At 37.9% G+C, this 20291-nt stretch overlaps 4 protein-coding genes across 6 annotated transcripts; 2 read left to right on the top strand and 2 right to left on the bottom strand.

Moving 5' to 3' along the window:
* Positions 1 to 1612: 1612 nt before the first annotated feature.
* On the bottom strand, positions 1613 to 3420 carry pebp1 (phosphatidylethanolamine binding protein 1). The gene is made up of 4 exons (XM_020919086.2): positions 3190 to 3420; positions 2778 to 2887; positions 2566 to 2666; positions 1613 to 2112 (listed from the first exon to the last, which is right to left on the bottom strand). The coding sequence occupies exons 1-4, from the start codon at positions 3322 to 3324 to the stop codon at positions 1895 to 1897; spliced, it is 564 nt and encodes a 187-aa protein (XP_020774745.1). The 5' UTR covers positions 3325 to 3420; the 3' UTR covers positions 1613 to 1894.
* A 341-nt stretch (positions 3421 to 3761) lies between these two features.
* vsig10 (V-set and immunoglobulin domain containing 10) lies at positions 3762 to 10370 on the top strand. Of its 2 annotated transcripts, XM_055162185.1 has the most exons (8): positions 3762 to 4954; positions 5030 to 5356; positions 6051 to 6371; positions 7495 to 7758; positions 8223 to 8507; positions 9218 to 9359; positions 9868 to 9992; positions 10078 to 10370. In XM_055162185.1, the coding sequence occupies exons 1-8, from the start codon at positions 4912 to 4914 to the stop codon at positions 10173 to 10175; spliced, it is 1605 nt and encodes a 534-aa protein (XP_055018160.1). In that variant the 5' UTR covers positions 3762 to 4911; the 3' UTR covers positions 10176 to 10370. The 2 variants fall into 2 exon arrangements, with proteins under 2 accessions (XP_055018160.1, XP_020774733.2); XM_020919074.2 differs by lacking the exons at positions 9868 to 9992; positions 10078 to 10370 and adding an exon at positions 9426 to 9652 and having other exon boundaries at positions 3776 to 4954; positions 9218 to 9331.
* A 562-nt stretch (positions 10371 to 10932) lies between these two features.
* Positions 10933 to 16155, top strand: wsb2 (WD repeat and SOCS box containing 2). The gene is made up of 9 exons (XM_020919073.2): positions 10933 to 11199; positions 11476 to 11644; positions 11866 to 12068; positions 12450 to 12581; positions 12982 to 13082; positions 13701 to 13897; positions 14221 to 14310; positions 14403 to 14519; positions 14981 to 16155. The coding sequence occupies exons 1-9, from the start codon at positions 11160 to 11162 to the stop codon at positions 15183 to 15185; spliced, it is 1254 nt and encodes a 417-aa protein (XP_020774732.1). The 5' UTR covers positions 10933 to 11159; the 3' UTR covers positions 15186 to 16155.
* Positions 15505 to 19198, bottom strand: rfc5 (replication factor C (activator 1) 5). 2 transcript variants are annotated; one of them, XM_020919072.2, is made up of 11 exons: positions 19047 to 19198; positions 18707 to 18771; positions 18487 to 18623; positions 18331 to 18410; positions 17548 to 17621; positions 17027 to 17186; positions 16829 to 16910; positions 16389 to 16518; positions 16203 to 16280; positions 16070 to 16124; positions 15505 to 15770 (listed from the first exon to the last, which is right to left on the bottom strand). In XM_020919072.2, exons 1-11 carry the CDS (start codon positions 19094 to 19096, stop codon positions 15671 to 15673), a joined length of 1011 nt encoding a protein of 336 aa, XP_020774731.1. In that variant the 5' UTR covers positions 19097 to 19198; the 3' UTR covers positions 15505 to 15670. The 2 variants fall into 2 exon arrangements, with proteins under 2 accessions (XP_020774731.1, XP_020774730.1); XM_020919071.2 differs by having other exon boundaries at positions 16070 to 16280.
* Positions 19199 to 20291: the final 1093 nt, after the last annotated feature.

The following is a 20291-nucleotide window of genomic DNA, read 5'->3' as shown; positions in this document are numbered from 1 at the left end:
AATTTCAGTTATTGTTCATTGCTGGTCCCACATTCCATTAGCTTTGCTTTTGCATGAGATGAAAGTTAACAGTTTAAACTTGTTTTTGTGGCTGTAGATCGAAGAGGAGCTGGTTTCCCTTCAGAAGGAGCGGACCGATCGGATCAAACACTTGTTGGAGCGTCAGGAGCGTGAGACTGACAGCTTCGACATGGAGAGTATGCGGCTGGGCTTTGGAAACCTGGGGGCTCTGGACTTTCCTAAGGACGAGTATAGATGAGGGCTGACCTCCTCATGGCTCCTCCTTTGACCTGAAGCACCGACATCGTCCTCAAACATAGACACTGGTGTTTCTGCGTCTGGGTCCAGGGTCCTGTGCACCCACCCAAGCCCCTCTCCATCCTTACCTCTAATAATGCTGGAGATCTTCCTATAGTTGTCATGTTTTGTACGATGATGACATCGTCAGTGTTTCATGTTTCTTGTGCAATGAGCACACTTTAGTGTGACTAAAAAGGCGCAGGATTAGAGGAGGGACAGTCCAAGGCTGCACACACTCTCCAGTGCATTTAGGAGAGATTCACTGTTTAAGCAAAAAACGATCTCAAAGCGATAACTCACACAGCTGATTCTGCGGCTGTCAGTGCTGCTCTTTTGACACTTGGTATTTTTCAGGTTATTTCAAACAAAGATTTCAGTTTTTGGACAAATTTCACAAGGTACGCTTCCAATAAATGTGATTTCAATACTGGGGTGATAATAAATTGTGATTGTGTGCATAGTACTGATTTCTCTGCACTGGCAGCCAATGTGAATATCCTTAAGTACAGTATATGAGACATGAGAACTCCAGCAGCACAAAGGGCTTCATGATGGTGGAGAGGTTTTGTTGATAGAAGGATTTATGAAGAGCTTTTACTTATTTTCATATTTCTATTTTAAATGTCACAAATCAAAATAATAATTTTAAGCGCTTTTCTTTTTCCTCCCCGTTGTCACAGTATTTCCAGTCTACTGATCAGCTTTTTATTTGCTTCAAAAATAATGCCCCAGCAGTAATTTGTTACAAACCAGAACAGTACAATGCTTTATCATCGCATGCACTTTAATTTCTCCAGGTTTAAAGAATGCATGAATCTGTCAGAGCTTTTAATTATATTTGTAAATAAAGTGCTTATCACACAACCAAAGACTTCCACTTTTCTAACTCCATTGCACTAACCAACAGTGTGCTTTCTAGATATCTTATCAAATATCTTTGTGGGACTTTCCTGCTTAAATTAAAAGAGTCCGTATTAGGGTATTTTCTTATCTCTGTTATGTTGTTTCCTCATCACAAACATACCTTGAGTTGTGTTTGTTCATTAAACACAAATCCTGCATATTTAGACTGTGTTCCTCAAATGGAAAGCATTTTGCGATGGAGATGTAGACAGACTAATAATAAAGGGCTACTCAACTGTGTGAATGAAACAAAACACAACACAACTCCAGATATGTTTTTGATGAGATAACAACATTCTCGCTGGGTTAAAGCTTAAGCGTCAAGTTTTGCGTAATGTAGTACCTTTAAGCTGAAATAGAACACCATAGCTTGCTTTGTGCAAAACCCATGGAACAAAAAACACAACACTTACATTAACTGAAAGAGTTTATTGATTCAAACAACTGTACTCCAATATTTACACCAATCGAGCCAATAGGAATTAATAACTTTAAAGCCAGCAGAAAAGCTAACCATGGTAACCAAATTATTGTACTAATGATTTGTTTTTAATGTTAAGTGAATGAAAAAGGCAGCAAAGGGAAGAATACTACCAAGTGCCACACGTTGGTGCAGTCAAGAGAAGAATAATCTTAAGTGCTTTTATGTTCACGGGATACTTGTTACTTGTTGATATTTGTATAAGAGTAGTTACTTTCCAGCCAACTGCTCGTACAACTTGGGTACATAGTCATCCCACTCAGCCTGGTAGCAGGTGCCGGCCACTGGGGCTCCAAGTTTGTACTTCTGCCTGAAAGCTCGGATCTTGAACTTTCCACGTCCGTCTCCAGAGCGGTTTGTCAGGACAGGCTCGGAGCAGGACAGGGGACCAGTTTGTTCATACACCAGCCAAACATACCTATGCAGACCTGGGGATCAAACATTAACAACTGTGTACTTCTATCACAGTTTCATAATGTGAAAATTGGAAAAAGGAAAAAAAAGTTTAACTTGGGCTCAAAAAATCTAATTGTAATTTTTCTGTCAAGTATCTCAATTTCTAATTTTAAATGTGGCTTTACTATATTTGAAAAGTGTGGTTTTGTTCATGCACATTGTAAACAACTGCAGAAGCATTTGAGAGAAGACAAAATGAATGAATGAATTGACAAACTAGCACAAGAATCCTTTGAACTTTAGAAAATGCAGAGGTTTAAACTATAGCTGTAACAAGTCTTATATACAATGTTTTTTGCAAAGAAAGTAATATTCTATATTAACGTTTGATTAATTGACAATGACAGCAACACAAAGTGGCAATTTGATTTGATTGTGAAATCCCTATATTTAGCTCTGTGTATATTAATAACAACTTGTCATACCTGATCCTTGGGGAGGTCCTGAGCCCACATAGTCAGACATGACAGAGCCAGAGGAAACGTCATTTCCTTTCATGTTCACGACGAGAAAATGGTGCCACTCCCTGTAGTAAGCATTAAACCAGTCTTACCTCATACAATACTGATGAATTACCGATGCAAAACAATAAAACAACAATGAAAACAAAAGCAAAAACAACAAATATGCTCTCTACCTGAATTTAGGAGATTTTCTGCTTGGGGCATCAGGGTCAGTCAGGACCAAAGTGTAGAGTTTACTGGGATCACATCCTGCCCATTCAATACAGGACGGTCTGTTCTGCACCTGCGGCCAAAGAAAACAAAACAATAGTGCTGTATGGCGTTCAAGTCCAGGAGAGGGCGCTGTTCGCAACATTATCCACACAAGCAAGCGTGCCAATAGAATTTGCAAGCATTGATCCAATCCATGAATGAGTTGCATAAGTGAAAGTCTCTTCATGTGCATTGTATTTTTCCACGGTTTCATACGCACACTTTCAAATCAATAAGTGCAGGTTGGGCTGTATTAACTATATTGGCTTTATTAAAATATAAACATAGAAAGGGTGCATTTTGAGTTAGCTCCACTAGCATTAGCTGACAGACCTGCGTTGGAGTGAGTACTTTTCCGAGTTCATCTATTTCCACGGCGTCATATTTAACAGTAAGTGGATCTGCTGGTTTCTCGTCGACCTCCTGCAGCTCCAGAGCTCCAGTCCACTGGCTCAGATCCACGGGCATTGTGACTTCAGGGTTGTGTGCTGGGGCTGTGGTGTTGTCTGTTGTCTGCTGCACGCTGCTGCTGCTGCGCACGCCTTCTCTGTGCGGCGTTCACTGAAACTGCCCCCACGGTGCATTCAGGGACCATCGTGAATTATATAACTGCAATTCATTTCGATGGTATAATCAAACTTACATTAAAAGTCATTTTCACGATTTCATGTTTTAAGTAAATAACGCAAAGCTGACTATAATGCTGCAAAGCTGATGTTATAATGCTGTTACCTCGTCCTTATCAACATTGCTGGGGTCGTGCTTTGTTTCACGCACACATGTTTGAGCAATCCGTTCAGAGCTCAAAATTTAAAAACACTGTGGTTTACTATATTAGGCCTTACTGTATTAGGCCTACCACATGACATCACAAGGTGGAACAGAGAAAAACTCACCCTAAATATGCAGGATTTATGTGTTAAAACTGTGCGAATTTAACACAACATAACTCCTGGTATGGCTGTGATGAGGAAACAATATTAGCTCTATAACTTAGATTAGAAAATAACTCTGCCATGTAGGAAGGCAATCGTGCTCACTCCTCTTTTCAGGTTTTTAGGGCGTTCGGGTCCCAGGGTGCCTGGCCTTAGAAAGTAGGTCTGCCTTTTAACTATGACTGAACCACACTTTCACTCTTCTGGCTTTGGTATGTACTGATCTGTTGGTTTGACAGTATTTGGTAAAGTCTAATTATTAAAGGTGCACTTCGGTGTTTCCCATTAATAGAAGAAACTATGGAGACCTTATAGTCCAATTTTCAGCCCCATAGTCTAAAATCTAGCAAAGTAAAACGCAAAACACTTAAAACAAAGGATACGTTTTTCTTGTAGTGTTGTCATAAACATATAGATGTAACAATTTTACTTATTTTATTTTTTTTTTCTGAATAGACAATATGCGACATTTATACACCATAATATTATTTAAATAAAATGATTAAAATATGGGTCGCTTGTGCCACCATAGCCTTAAACCTGTGGGAAAACTCATGCGCTGTGAATACCATTTCTTTCTCTTGGAAAGTCCCCCAAGTGCTTAGAATTAATGGCATCAAACTATCTCCATGCAGATCAATGTACACCACCAGACCAAGTTACAGGTAGTGTACACCCCACACCAGTAAAGTTACATAGTGCACCTTTAATTAGGCTACTCAAATCATACTGTGGTGTACATAAGCCATCTAGCCATGTAACTCCAACAGCCTAAAAGCTAGGTGTATGTGGAAACGCTAAATGTGTGAAACCTATGTCCTATTTCTTTAAGCAGGTATAATCAGGGTGTGGTTTTATTCGTGGCCAGTTTTGGATCAGTGTGCTTCGCGAACACAACCTGACCGCCAATTACGCAGTGACCAAAAGCTGTCCCCGTGACCCTGATCGATACTCGGACCTATACTTCTGCGTAGTACTGTGGTGTCGTCTCGTCTGTCACGGGCGGAGGCATGTCTGCTCCACTCTGCTCACCTCCACTCACTCAGGTGGACTAGTCAGACAGGTTTCAGCCGGGAACCTTTTGTTGACGCGTTGGAAGGCGATGTAGCCACAAGTTACCATGAGCGCCATAGCTTTGCTGCTGCTGTGTTTTTGCACCACGGGTAAGTTTTATGGCGTGTTTAGTTAGTCATTACAGTGTTATGCTTCCTCTGTGAGTTTCGTGTGTCTTCTTGCAGTGGTTTCAGGTGACGACTCCACGGAATCGGTTGTGACAGCGGCACCGGGCGACGTGGCTCTACTTCCTTGTTACAACGTAGGGAATGTTACACCGACCGTAACCTCGTGGAAGAAAGATGAAATAAGTATTATAAGTGGGGGTGCTTCATCGCCCTCGAACACTTCGGGCAGTCCAAGTAGCAGTCCCGGGAGCCGCCTCGAAGTGTTGCCTGATGGGAGCTTGAGCATCGCGGCTGTGGAGCGCGGAGATGGAGCGGTGTACCTGTGCGCCTCCACCCTGCCTGGGAACAACACCTTCCACGCCAGAGTCGTGCTGCAAGTAGTCAGTAAGTTCATTCTCACTACATTTATACTGTTGACTTATCAGTTGAACAGCCTGGTAGTGAATCATGGTCTTTCCAGCAGGTAAAGTAAGTTTTCTATTAGAATACTTAGCGGAGTGAAGTCTAAGCTCTGATTTAACCAAACATTGTTCATATTTCACCTCACATTGATGCAGCTATAAAGCCTAGGCACACTTCTGTGGTGAGGCTTTATTCTTGTTGTCACTAATAACAGGCTTTTATCCATATCATAAGTAGTAGGCGTTTTATGGATTGGGTTGGGCAGTATTGCAACAGTGTAGAATAATAATTTGAAGGTTATGCTGATCAATCATGACTTTCTATTAGATTTCCATTAACATCAACCCCTTCTATTAAAAATATCTTTTTTTAAATGTGAAAATTATATAGAAGATAACTAATCATCTTACAGGGGCTCTGGCCCAGATATTTGTGTTTGTGTTATGATAAAATTTAAACCTGTATCTGCATCTTAGTTTTAAAAAGGGTGCAAAGAAAATGCTCTTCGATTAAATGTTTTTAATTGACTCAAATAAGGGTGCAGACATTTAAATGAGGTTACTATGCACCATTTTGCGCCCATGTAGATCCAGGCCTGGATAAAATTCCCAATCCATTGATATATTACAATTTACTATTACAACTTAATAATGATAATACAAAATACTTTTTTTAGGTGGACCTGCCAATGTCTCTTTAGTCATTGATCCTGTACAGAAATATCCCACAGTCCTGCCAAATGGGACCTATACCATCATCAAAGGATCCTCAGTCTACTTCATGTGTTCTGCCTTCTCATATCCATCTCAAGAGCTGACTTTAGCTTTTACTGGACTCACAAATGGCAGCAGGTCTCTGGTCAACAACACTGGCCAGCCATTACTGGAATACAGAACAGAAAACATCCAGCCCAGTGCTCAGGGAATCTATAGCTGCATCGCCCAGAATAACGTTTCCCATCAGGAAACAAACAAGAGCGCAGAGGTCCTGGTCTACTGTAAGTATAATGTAATATGGAATGTAATATGTAATATGGACAGAACATGGTGTAACTTTACATATTTAAAGAGTCAATGTTGTGTAATATAGGGCAATTACACAACATTGATTCTTGTGAGCTTTAAGTCATGTTCTAATGTTGTTTCTTCCTCAAAACATACACGGAATTGTTTCATTTCATATACATGCATTTGAATAATCCTTTATTCTTAGTTTGTCTAAAATCTCCAAAGCTCAAAATGCTCTGTTCCACCTTGTGATGTCATATAATTGTAGTTTTCAAGTTAACAGCTTCCTTTTACCTTTATCTCAGTAGAGCTTGGCGATTCCAGATCTGATATCATCTAAATAACTGTAATGAAGGTGTATAGAGTTTTAAAACACAGTGGAGCACTGTGACATCACAAGGTGGAACAGAGAGAAGAACTCAGCCTAAATATGCAGGGTTTCCTTGTTAAACAAGTGTGAGTGAAAAAAACACAACTCCATGCATGTTTTTGATGAGGAAACAACCATACATAGCAAAATAGCATAATATGGGCCCTGTAATCTTCTCACTATATCTACATAACGTTTACTAGTATACGTAGTAGTTACTCAGTATTTATAACCTCAAATATTTGCTTGTTTCATCTAAAAGGAGAAGTTCCAGTTTTCCTCATTTTAAGTTTAGACATGTTTTGGGGATTTTCAGATAAATGTATTGTTTGAATATCATCATCGTGACAATCCATAAATCTATCTATAAATCGCCATGTTTCAGCTTCTATTCAGAATCCATTTTCAATTGACTGGTTTGAGACTGAGGCAACATATTATAGTATAAATCCCAGAGGCTCAAACCAGTACCATCAAATTGCAAATTGGATGGGTGTTGAAATGTTTTGATTTCAACAGTGTCCAAATGACTACCTCTGAAACCTTTTCTACCTTGACATGCTGATATGTGGTGAAGAGTGAGGTCTCTTTCACTATTCCCCCAAATATGTATTAATCAGAGTAATCAAGAAATTTGTACCTAATTAATAAAAGTCTTGCACAAAAATAAATAATTAAATTTAGGGACTGTATATGTTATAAACGATTATAATGTTGTTTTTTGCTGTTTTGGTTTTGAACAGATGCTTCAGACAGACACCCGGAGTGCATGTGGACACAGGATTCCTCTTTTGTTTTGTTCCACTGCTCCTGGTTTGGAGTCTATCCTGCTCCTATGCTGAACTGGACTGAAGTTCCCAGTGGTCGGATTTTAGCTTCTGAAGTGGCAGACAGGCTGGCTGTGAAAATCAACGGCTCCCTGCTCTCAGAGGGGCAAACACTTCGATGCACAGCAGAGCATCTAGCCCTACACAAGGGAGAGGACAGGTCGTGTACTTTTACTCTAAGTAAGCATTGTCACCCACTGAATTTTTATGAATTCACTGGACACTGGAAGACATCTTACAGTGTTTAACATCAACATGATACAGTATAAATTCAATTATTTATGGATTAATTAGGGATATCATAATATGGCATTTTAGTGGTATTGGCGTGCACAAATGTTTGTTTTGTTTCATCTGGACTTGGCTTTCGCCAAAGCATTAGGCTGCCCTGTGATTGGTCAGTCTGCACCACGGACCTATAAATACTTACAAATACAAATACAAACTCAAAACTCAAAAACTGAGAGAATTCATCTTGCTTGCAATTTAGGTTAGTCATGTAGGTTGACTGTTTGGAGTAGACTGAAAAGAAATGACTTAATTTTACATGTAGTATATTGTGGTTTAATGAATCATGTTTAATTATAATATATTGTCATTGTTATAGCACAGCTTTACACTGAAAATTTGCCTTTACTTGTCAGAAACTCCATACCCACATGGAAAGCCACTGGCCACCGCAGTGGAAGGCACCAGCATCACTTTAGTCTGTAGTGAGACCACATCCACTCCCCCTGCGGTCACCACATGGAGAAGAGGCCTCAAGCAGGAGGTCATCATGAATAACTCCAAGTACACAGTGACTGCAGAGGGGCCCAGCTTTCAACTGACTATAGTCAACATCACCAAGGAGGACGAAGGCGTTTACTTCTGCCACAGTGAAAACCCACTCGGCGCAAAAGAGCTAGAAGTCTATCTCACTGTTAAATGTAAGTAAGATGTTTTAGGTGAGACACAACAGGCTACATTAAGAGATATACATTTTAAAATTTTCTGTAGATTACCGACATAAAAGTAAGAAAATAATGTGTATTTTTATCTTTGTATATAGTTTGCTGAAAACTACAAATAAAAATAGACTTATGTATGATTTTTTCACATTAGGCCTGATTTATTTATTATTATTATTATTATTAGTTTAATATAGTTGGAATTGTTTTGTTAAAAAGACAACACATATAAAAGATCACAGTTCTTAATTTTCCTAATACTGTGAAGCCCTAATTACAAGTTTTTCATAATTTATGTGTAAAAAAAAAAAATCCCCAAATTGTATTTCCAGTACAATACACAATACATCTAAATATTAGATAGTCACTTGATTTGGTTAGGTAAAATTTAAAAGAAAAAAAAAAGTAACAATAAATGTATGTATGTGAAATTATATGTTATTTTTTATCAAAAAAATAAAAAATAAAACCTCACATATTAAACATTATTTTTTTTTAGAAAATTTGCTGAAATAATCATCTTTAGGTATAATTAGGACAATTTATGGTTTGGACCAAATTGACAAAAAAACTAGAGCCTAGTGTCTCTCCTTTTAAATGAAGTTACAGCGACCTGCGTGTCACCATTAGAGGAATGCTGATTTTCTTGCTGCTCCTCCCGTGATTCATGTTGTGTTCTGTTTCAATAGCTTCATCTGCTTATACGGGTGCTGTTATTGGACTCTTTATTGCTGTGCTCATCGTGGGATCAGCCATTGTAATAGCCAAAACAGTCTATTCCAGCAGGCACAAAATTTGCCTTGGTAAAATAATATTTATAATATTAGAATTGTTAAGAAAATTTCTGTTGCCATGAGGTGTAACTTTTTTTTTCTTTCTATTGTCTTGTTGTTGCAGGTGGTTTTAGGTAAGTATATACTGTATATATAGTTGAATTTAAAGTACACATGACAAAAAAGACAAGAATACTGTTTTCTTATAATACGCACAGAGCAGCTCTATGTCAGAAGATAGGCTGGTTGTACAATGGATACATGGATACATACATTTATTACAGCAACTCTTTAATACCGAGTGCAGATAGCAAAAATGTACAAATGTAATCAACTGGCAAAAAAAAAAAAAAAAATATATATATATATATATATATATATATATATATATATATATATATATATATATATATATATATATATATATATATATAAATGATCAAAAAGACACTCTTGAATGTCACTAACAATTATAGTCATGTTTTATCTTTTATATTTAGTTAAAATGGGTCCAATACTGTGTGACATGTATTAATTTTATATTACAGGACAATAGAGGAGGACAGAGGAGATGTTTTGAGTTTGGTCGAGTCGGATGAGGAACAAATATACCAAGCCACTGTGCCCAGACTCCCCCCTGTATCTAATGGATGCCAAACCACACTTGTAGAAATACACAGAATCCCATCAAGTACGGCTTAATTATGAAATGCTAATTTAAATTCACCTTCATGTGTAGAATAAAGAAATAACTCTGACAATATCCCCCTTTGCAGCTGATCACGAAGATGCAGAAATGGATAATGCCAACTCAAAACAGCAGGATACCACTGAAACGACAGAAGAGCCAGAGGATCTTGTAATATTTGAATGATTTTAAAGGGAAATCCTATCCCAATAAGAATGTGATTGTATTGTAAAAAAAAAAAAAGCATCTTTTAACGTCTCGTTAAAATGTACAATTTATTCTTTTAATATGTTGGACGTTGTTTATATGTAGATATTTTTTTTTGAGAACGTTGTATTGTATTGAATGTAACGTTTGCAAATATACATGGAAGAGATTGAATTGTTTTGTTTTTATCATGTGACTCACTTTATTGACAACTTGTATTGTCTTTAAGGTGGAATAGTGCTATATAAGTATGTGACCATTTGCCATTTCATTGTAGTATAGCCTTGTGTAGTGGTCTTCATCCCTATACCCTGAATTATTCACAGCATAGAACCATTTATTTCAAGTATTATACTGTTCTTTTGGTTAAAATACTGTTAAAATTATCTAATAGTTAAACTACATTAATAATACAGTCTATACCATAGTTTATACTATACCAGGTACTTTTTTGTGCTTATTTATTTATTTACTTTTATTTTATTTAATATATATTTACTTTTTTATTGAATATTTGATATAGTCACACTGCTAGGCTAGTCATTGTTTTGCACTATTAAATATATATATATATATATATATATATATATATATATATATATATATATATTATATATATATATATATATTATTTATTCTGCTTTTTTACATGAATGACAGTATTACGTTCTTCACGTTCTTTAGTATTTACTGTAGTTACGTAATTATTGAAATACGTGATTACGTTGAGCAACAATGCCCCCAGCCAATGGCAAATGGGTGAGTCACAACGAAGGAAATCGGACGAACATTTAGTTCTGCTGCTGCATATTTTACATTTTGTTTTATGTTCACACGGACAGAAGTGTCACACTGACTGTCGGCGAGCTCTGGCCTTTAAATGGACAGGTTCAGAGACGGAAACGTCACATTCAGGAAGTAAACAACGGTATCGAAGAAGAATGTAAAGACAGGACAAGAAGGATGTGCTCCACTAAAAACAACGCGGAGCTTCAGCCTTTGCGTAAGCTTAAGTCTCTTCTTTATCCACACGGATCTATTATACTACCATGATAACACACATAGCATAACCTCATATGCCCGCTGCTTGGCTGTGTTGTCATCGCGACGCTGCGTAGCCGAGCAGCTGGTTAATCCCAAGAGAAAGGAGAGATCAGGAGGTGCTAATGTGTAATGCAGGTTTCAGAGGGAAGCACTGCGGGACAACTGGACAAGACAATGTATGTGGAGCTTTTTAGTCGCTTGTCTTAATCCATGTTTCCTTTTCGATGCCCCCCAGCCTCAGACCCAGCTCTGATCCTGGAGCTGAAGACCAGGCGTCCTCTGTCTCTGGAGGGGCGGGCGGGATGTGAGACGTGGAGCGTAGACTTCTCCCCGGACGGAGCCTGGTTTGCTTGGTCTATGGGACATGGCATTGTGTGGGTCGTTGCTTGGCCGCTAGACTCTGAGTAAGATCAAGTCAAACTTACTTATAATCATTATAGCTGTAATGGTGGAGGTAGCAATGTCATTATACAGCTTAATCGGTTGTGGGTGGTGGTTGGGGGGTAGTGTGGGATAATGCAGGCAAGCTGTCATAGATGGGCCTGTGTGACAACGGCAAAAAACAAAAAAAACAAAAAACAAAGAAAGAATTATTAACTCTGTAAAATGCATGCTTCTACAACAGAGACAGTCAACATGAAGACATAGACAGAGAGGACAAGAGCTTCAGCTGTGGACAGCCGGTGTGGGGGCTTGCATTTGGGCCCAGACCTCCAAAATCCACTGCAGCTTTTTCAGTGAAAAAAGCAAAAAAGGGACATAACAGCACACTGCTGCTAGCCACTGGCCTGGAAAGTGGCGTTATTAAAATCTGGAATGTTTTAACAGGTGAGATGTTTGTGTTTGGTCTGTTCCCTAGGCCTGCCATTTTTATGTAATAACGTAAGATTAGAGCTGCAGAGGTTAAAATAAATAACTTCTATGGCTAATTATCAGGTAATTCTGCTATTTATTAGTTGCAGCTCAGGTCTTTTAATGATACTGTCTATTTTTTAAAAAATGTATTATTTGCATTGTGTCACTGGCATAAAGCATTTTCACTATTATCATTTAGCTCAGTATTTCTCAGTAGCAATATATCATGCTTTAAAATATGTTTTCATGACAGGCCTACTGTTCCCTACAAAGCAACTTGTTATTAAATGTTTTCATTTAACATGAAATGTATTTTAATGTTTTTAAATTTAACCTGCATTGTTTTCATTTCAGGTGATGCTGTTTTTGATCTCCATGGGCATGAGGGTGTTGTCAGAAACCTGATATTCCCTCAAAACGGGACTCTCACACTCATATCTTCCTCTCGAGACAAGACCTTAAGGATCTGGGACCTGACTCATAAAGGTATGAACAAGCACTTTTTCTATTACTGTTATTATTACCACTGTGTGTCCCTGCCCTGCTGATGACAACTCAAATAATTACACAACTCTATGTTCCACTGTTTCTCTTACAAAAGTACATCAGACCAGTAGAATAAACACAGACCTACTACACAGGAAAGATTAGTGTCCAATGTTTTATTCAAAAAGATAATACACCATCTACTCATGGTACCTGAAATGTTGGTCTAATTTAGTTGTACAGTGTTCTACAAACTTTACCTTTCATTTTCCTTGTTCAAGCTGATGTAAATGATGCAACAACTTACAATATAGCAAAATCTGTATGTGGGCTCAAGGAGTTAAGTAAATCTAAAGGTAGACAAATTCAGTACAGTTACAATATATGATTGCTTCTACAGGTAAAAAGGTGCAGGTGCTGTCTGGACATAAGGACTGGGTCAGCTCTTGCTGTGTGTCATCTGACTGCAGTATGATCGCGTCTGTTGGAAGATTCGACAGAGTAAGTTATATAAGGTTTCTTTTCACAATAAGGCCTTTCTAATTATGTTGTCTTAAAGGTGCATTGTGTAACTTTTCTGGTTAAGGGCCTGTCAAATGCTTTCCTCCATGGAGATCTTATTGCTTTATCAGGAATGTTTCACAATATGGTATTAAAGCTTCAAAATCTTCATGGAGACCAAACCAGTCCAAGTTACAGGTTAGATCTGTGGTTAGAATGCCTGTTTTTCTTGGTATTTTTGAGCAATAAAACCACGTGAAATTGAATAAATGTAAGGTAGATCTGTCTAATGTCATACTGTGGAACATCCCAAGCAGAGTAATGACATATCCACAGAAACAAGCAGGTGACAGGCCCCTAACTAAAAAGTTACATAGTCATTGATTTTGAGCGTCCATTGATATTTCATTGTAGTGTATCCTTATCAGTCTTTTCTATCAAGGAGTGTAGATTATGAGGTATCCTGTAGTGCAAACCTTAGACATTCTTAACCCTTTTTAGCTAATGTTCAACCACCACAACAATGCACATTAGCCTTGGTTCATGTTGTTACATGTTTAGGTATACGACTGTCTTATGCAATTCAAAGCTGATAATCATTGCTTTGTTCTTATTCAGATGGTGTGTTTATGGAGCCTGCGGTCTTACACATTCATTAGAAACCTAAGCGGGGGCGCGCAGAAGACTTTGTACCTCCTGTCCTCATGTGACTTCTCTCCTGATGGAGCTCTCCTGGCCACAGCCGCCTTCAGTGGCTCCAGTTGGTGGATTGACCTGTGGGACCCTTACACTGCAGAGAAACTGTCTACTTTAGTGTAAGTCATTTTAGGTAAACACAGCAGCATGGCTCACCCCAGAGAGTGAAATTAAATAGAAACATATTTGCTTTCATTGTTAAATTTGCAAGCACAAGTTTGTGTATTTATTTTGAGGAAATGATATGAAAGGGTGTAACCTGAACTTCCCATGCTATCGCTGCTTGCATCTGCAGCTCTGCTGGAAAACTATATCCAGGTGTCGCATGACCTGTGCGGCCTGTTCCTGCATGACAAAACCCTGAGATGAAAAGAATTGTGCTATGTGTAAGAAAAACAAACAAGCATGCAGTGTGTACAATAAATAAACTTTATGTTTCCAGTGACTACTTTGAAGATTATGGACAAAATCAAATCTCAGCCATACAGTTCTCTCCCAATGGCCTATACTTGGCAATAGTCACTGAGGACAGGTGAGCATCTTTGTTTTTGGATCCAATATGTTTCTATAGTAACATGTTTTCAGATGTATAGCATTATACTTATATAAACTGTTCATATGCAGACCACTACGAATCTGGGAACCTGGCAAGAAGGGAATGGTGATGCAGGCAAAAACTGACCGAAGATCCAATGGGCTGTGTTGCAGTTACCATCCAGAAGGGGGAGTGGTTGCCACTGGGTAAAAATTAAGTTGTAATTGATAGCAGGATCTCAGGAAATGCAAAAAGGAAGGAAGGATCCAATATTGCTATTTTGTATTCACCTAAAACTATGTGCATAATCTAAACTTGAACATGGTGGAATAGATACACTGTAATGATTCTTAGTTTTTAAAAGTTCACTGTGTAATATTTCTGGTGCCATCTGCTTCTGTTTTTCTCCATGGAAAATGGTGCAGGTTTTATAGCTCATTTACCTAAAACTGTACTAAAAAGCATTAATTTTTTTACAGTGTGAGCATGGTTTTCTCTCCACATATCTGACCTGTTACTTGGCCTACTTGCCTCCATGGAAATGACCCATGCAAATTTCATACCACACTCTGGAATATGGCAGAGCAATAACATCTTCTCCACAAAGGTTATAGCATACCATAAATCTAAGCCAACATTAATATTAAAATCCTTTCTGCTCTCTCAGGACTAGGGACGGCCATGTGCGGTTTTGGCATGCGCCCCGAACAGTGCCCAGCCTGAGCCACCTGTGCCGGTCCATCCTGCGCCACTCCGTATCCACCCACCAGATGGAGCCACTACCTCTGCCCAAGAGGATCCTGGAGTACCTGACCTATAGAAACATCCCGGACCTCAAAACCTGCTGCTCTGATGATGAGTGGGAAAACTAGATAGGAAACAACCTTTGATGCAATAATTGAAAATAGAGCCAGCGATTGTTATTCTTACAATGCTTTTTTTGGTTTAACAAGATGCTTTAAACTTAGTTAGTAGAGAAAAGCATATTATAATATTCTAATTTATAATAACTGCAACCATATCAAAAACATATTGCACTACTATTATACAATGAACATGATGCAAAGTTCATGGTTTATTACTTGAATCTCACTTTATACTGTTAATTTATCATGTATAAAATAGGGATTTATACTTGTACTACATATGCACTGTTACCTTTGCGTATTAATGTTAATAATAATAACTCACTGCAAAATTAATGTTTTATTAAAAGAAGAAGAATGCATTTCACAAATACTGAAGAACATTGGTGACATTAGTTTTTTTTAGGCTTTTTTTTTTTCCTTGTGTGATGTTGAATGCTGCTCTAATCCATGTTTTTTTGATGTAAATCAAACAACTGTCCATCCCACCTCTAAGCAGCCTCACTGGTCACTAGGTCCCGTACTGCCTGGAAAGCTGCAACCATGGAGCTTAGTTGAATCTTCTCATTGGTTCCTGAGGCCAACCTGTGTCTGGAGAGGAGTTACATTATGATAACCCTGAAGTTTAAAATAACACCAAGAACTTTTCTGATGGGGGTCTGCCATACATTTGTGTCTATAGAGATGCACACAAATGTAATAACAGAAAAGCAATAACATGTCCATGAAGGCAACTATCTTTTCTCTACTAGAAAAGACAAAGAGTGCACCTTTTAACTCATAAATTCAGGGTTGTGTTTTTATATTATTTGTTAGAGACCATAGAACAATACTAATATGTCCTTTTGTCAACCATATTTTTAAATAAAAAAAAATAAAAAATCACTTACTCAATGTCAGCCAACTTAATGAGCAGGCCCATCCGAATGGAAGGTGGGAAGTCAACTAAAAATAAACAAATATATAGATTTATTTCTCTTTCAAACAAATAAGTCACAAAATTAAATACACTTCGCCTCTTACCTCTGTGTATGAGCATGTGGACTTCAGTGAGAATATCATGCAGTGCCAAACCTTTCAGTGTTTTCAGCTCAAGAATTTCTGAGTGCATTCATTAAGGTTTTAAATGTTCATCAATATGAAAAGTGCAGTATTGTGTTGCAATTGCTAAAATACTATCTATCAGTATCTAGTACATATGAAGGATACGATTGTAAGCTGTGGTAAAATTCTGGTTGAGCGACCAATCCAGGATGTTGGCAATATCAGAGCGAAGAGGGTGACCTGTGCATGTGTAGACTGTGTCCTCTGTGACCTTCCCATATGCCATACTGGTGCTCTGAGTACAAACAAGAAAGCATTTTTATCCTGTGAGATTATGAAAAATTGAAAGTAAAAGCACCCACTAGGGCTGTGCAATTTAATCATTTTAAATCATCAATGGTCATTTTTGGTCTTTAAAAATGTCTACAGTAAATACTATTGTCAGTCAGAAGTTATTTAGAGCAGAGACCAGACTTTGGGGAATTTGGACTATTATGTGTTAAACTGAACATAAACATGACCTTTTAAGTTTCTTTTTCTCATATTGTCCAGCTTTCGTATCAATTATGCAATACAAAGTAGAAAAAGTAGTAAAACTGACTTACTTGCAGTATGTTCAGGGATCTTCTCATATCCCCTGATGATAATGTCACAATAGCCTTCATTCCATCTGGAGTTATGTCAATACTGCCACAATAAACAAATCCAAGCACATCACTCATTGTCTGAATAATGTAAAATACATTTATACTATTCAATTACCAACTAAACAATGAATTGTGTAAATACAAGGATCCACACACTTTTCTTCTTTGATGACGTGTTCCAGTCGTGGGATCATCTGCTCAGGAACCAGAGGGCCAAAGCGAAACCTGGTGCATCGTGACTGAAGAGCCGGGATGATTTTGGACAGATAGTTGCAGATTAAACAAAACCGCGTATTCTCCGTGAACTTTTCAATAACTAAAAGAGAAAAACAAATCTTAATTGGCAAAATATGAAAACATATTGATAAAATGTATAAATTAATACAGATATCCTAATCCATTATAATATAATTAAACTAAATAGTTAAATTTGATGCACAACAAATTTACATGCTTAATTGTGAACAGTACATGAATTTCAATGCTTGTGTTTCAGTTTAGCAGACATGAAATTCAAATAATTTGTCAATTCTAGATAGAGATGACTTATTGATTAGTTCTTGGCAGTGAGGTGCACTACAGCCTCCGTCTGTATCTGGGAAACAGCTGAATAGTGGGACTGCTCAGTGAGCCATGCAGCTCACAGTGGGCAATGCCTGGCTGAACAGATGGCTTACCTCGCCGCAAAGCATTCTGGGCATCTTGGGTCATGGCATCAGCCTCATCCAGTATAACCAGCTTGAAACCTTTTCTAGAAATCAAGAAATGTCATTGTAAGATTTATTGAATACTTAAATAATGTCTTCAGAGAGAGTTACAAGTCAGATCTATGGAGAGTTGACCCTGTTCACAGTAGGGCTGGGTATCATTAAGAAGTTGCCGATACGATACATACCTCGATACATAAGCCACGATACGATACATATCTCGATACAGTGCACTTTCGATTCGATACGATATATTTCAAAATGATTCGATACAGTTCAATAAAAGGCTAAATCATACTAAAAGATACTAAAAGTCTTTGTTAAACCAATTTTTGTGCAAAAGTTCATATGAAACACAAAATATGAATCATCAAAACAGTGAAAATGTCAAATATGTCGCATAAACGAGTTTCCTTCCTCTAAACAAGCAACAAAACTGTAGCTGTAACAAAATAATTTAGTAAAATATACCAAAAAAATACTCTTGGTGATATAGCGATACAGCAGCCCACAATATCGATACTGTATCATCTCATTAAACGATACGATAAATCGATATTTCAATATTTTTGCACATCTCTAGTTCACAGTAAGTTTTAAAAAGTATTTTTGAACAGTAATTCACCCACAAATAAATAAGTTTAATACTATAATATTGGAACATCCCAGGCAAAACAATAATATCCACATCGCAGCCAACATCCCACCAGAAAAATTACATAGTGCACCTTTAATAATATGTAGCTGCCTTACTTAAAAATGGTCCGTGTGCTGGCAAAACTGAGAATGGGTCCTCGTACTACATCAATACCTCTATCATCAGATGCGTTGAGCTGTCATCAGAGGAAAAATAGCTTAAAGTAAGATGCTTGGCATACAATGACAACTTCGCATGGATATAAAATGTACCTCTAACACCATGGAATTGAACTCCTTCTCCTTGTACAGTTGCTTGGCACAGGCCAGGATGGTGGATGTTTTGCCTGTTCCTGGAGGCCCATAGAACAAAAGGTGTGGAAGTCTGTCCTCACTTATGAACCTCTGAACTGCAAAAGTAGATTCAGATTAATATTACCAGTACAGTATGTAAGTATAAAGGCTACATTTTCATTATTATGTTTTTACTCACTAGTGCTTAGAATATCTTTGTGTGAAATCAAGTCATCCAGGGACTGTGGTCTGTACTTTTCAACCCTGTGAAGATAAAACGCAATTTATTATTTCTTGACATAAATTAGGGCACTTAAAATGACATTAACATTACAAACATTGTGACTTCAACCTGTGACTTATGGATCGAAACTATACAATTTATATTATGACATTAAGGGTGTTATAATAGTTAGAAAAGTAAACATAAACAAAACAACAGAAAAAAGCTCATTAAGGCAACTAACTAACACACGGGCTAGCTCTTAGCATTTGGTAAGCTTCAGTACATTTAAACTATACGAAGACTATTGACTTACCATGGTAAGTTCCTTGGCTGTTGCGATGCTTTGCTGCTCATTGAAGCCATAATCCAACACAAATGTAATGTAAAGGAAAAGAAAATATGGTGAAAGACGCGTGTTTATGAATTTAGCCCAAAGGAAACTGATTTGGCGCGTTCTATGACAAACTGTGCGCGCTACGTCATTACGCGCCACCAATGGGAGCGGAGGTGGGCGGGACAAGCACGACTAACGTTGAAATGAAAAATAAATATATACATAAATTTAAAAAAAGTAAACATAAGTAACAACAACACATTTAACTGATAATAAATAATAAGATAAATTATACTTTAAATTTTATTATTTTTTAATCTAACAGAAATAGATGGATATACAGATATACATGTACATATGTTGTAATAAAAGTTGACCTGAATAGTATCTAGTACGTAGAAAGTCTATGTTATAGTATCATAATTATTTCAGGAAGCTGTTCTATTTGGTACCAGTAGGATATCAGAAATTCTAAGACGACTTAAAATCACACTCAGGGGCACTGTAATGAGCACAATTTCTTTATATCTTTGTAATATGATACATTATTCGCATTGGCTGTATATGCTAGAAAAATGTTTTATCTGTAAGAATACAACTGCACTATACAAAATGCAAGCTTACTCACTATTATTGATTTTTTATAGCCTTGTGATTGATTAGGTCTGTTGTGATTAGAAATGCCATGTGTGTTTCTTTGATTATTTGTTGCCACAACTTTAAGCCACATATAAACTATTCGAGTCACTGTTTTAACCTCTTTAATTTTAGTGACTTAGCATCTGCAGCATCCCATGACAGGTGCTCACGCAGGCCTGGATACAGTGGGCTCACTGATCTCGCGAGAGCGGCCCCTCACGGTGGAGCCTGGGCAATGCGATGCTGTTGCTGTGGATTTGATTGACAGGAAACATGTCGGTGTGGTGGGAGCAAACCGGGATGCAGCTGCTGCCAAGGGATACAGGGAGTACCTCGCATCAGCACCTTTAAACAGCGGGCTGCGATGCGCCCCAACGCTGCTCTTTTGTTCGATGTAAAACCGAGGGCCACCCCATGGATGCTGTGGCGAACCGCGTAGCAGCCTGCCGCTCGCTCTCTTCACATTGTGTTTGATTTAGCTACAAGCAGAGACACCTTGATGAAACAGCAGGAACTACGAGCACTGTTGTTGCAATGGAGTCGACTGTGTCACGGCTCAAACCGCGTCTGTAAACCCACAACACC

Source organism: Boleophthalmus pectinirostris, unplaced genomic scaffold, assembly GCF_026225935.1.
Source record: "Boleophthalmus pectinirostris isolate CB_2022bp ecotype Guang Dong unplaced genomic scaffold, ASM2622593v1 HiC_scaffold_4, whole genome shotgun sequence".
NCBI classification, from domain to species: Eukaryota; Metazoa; Chordata; class Actinopteri; order Gobiiformes; family Gobiidae; genus Boleophthalmus; species Boleophthalmus pectinirostris.
Note: the sequence above shows the minus strand (reverse complement) of the source record. Positions and strands in the feature narration are given on the sequence as shown.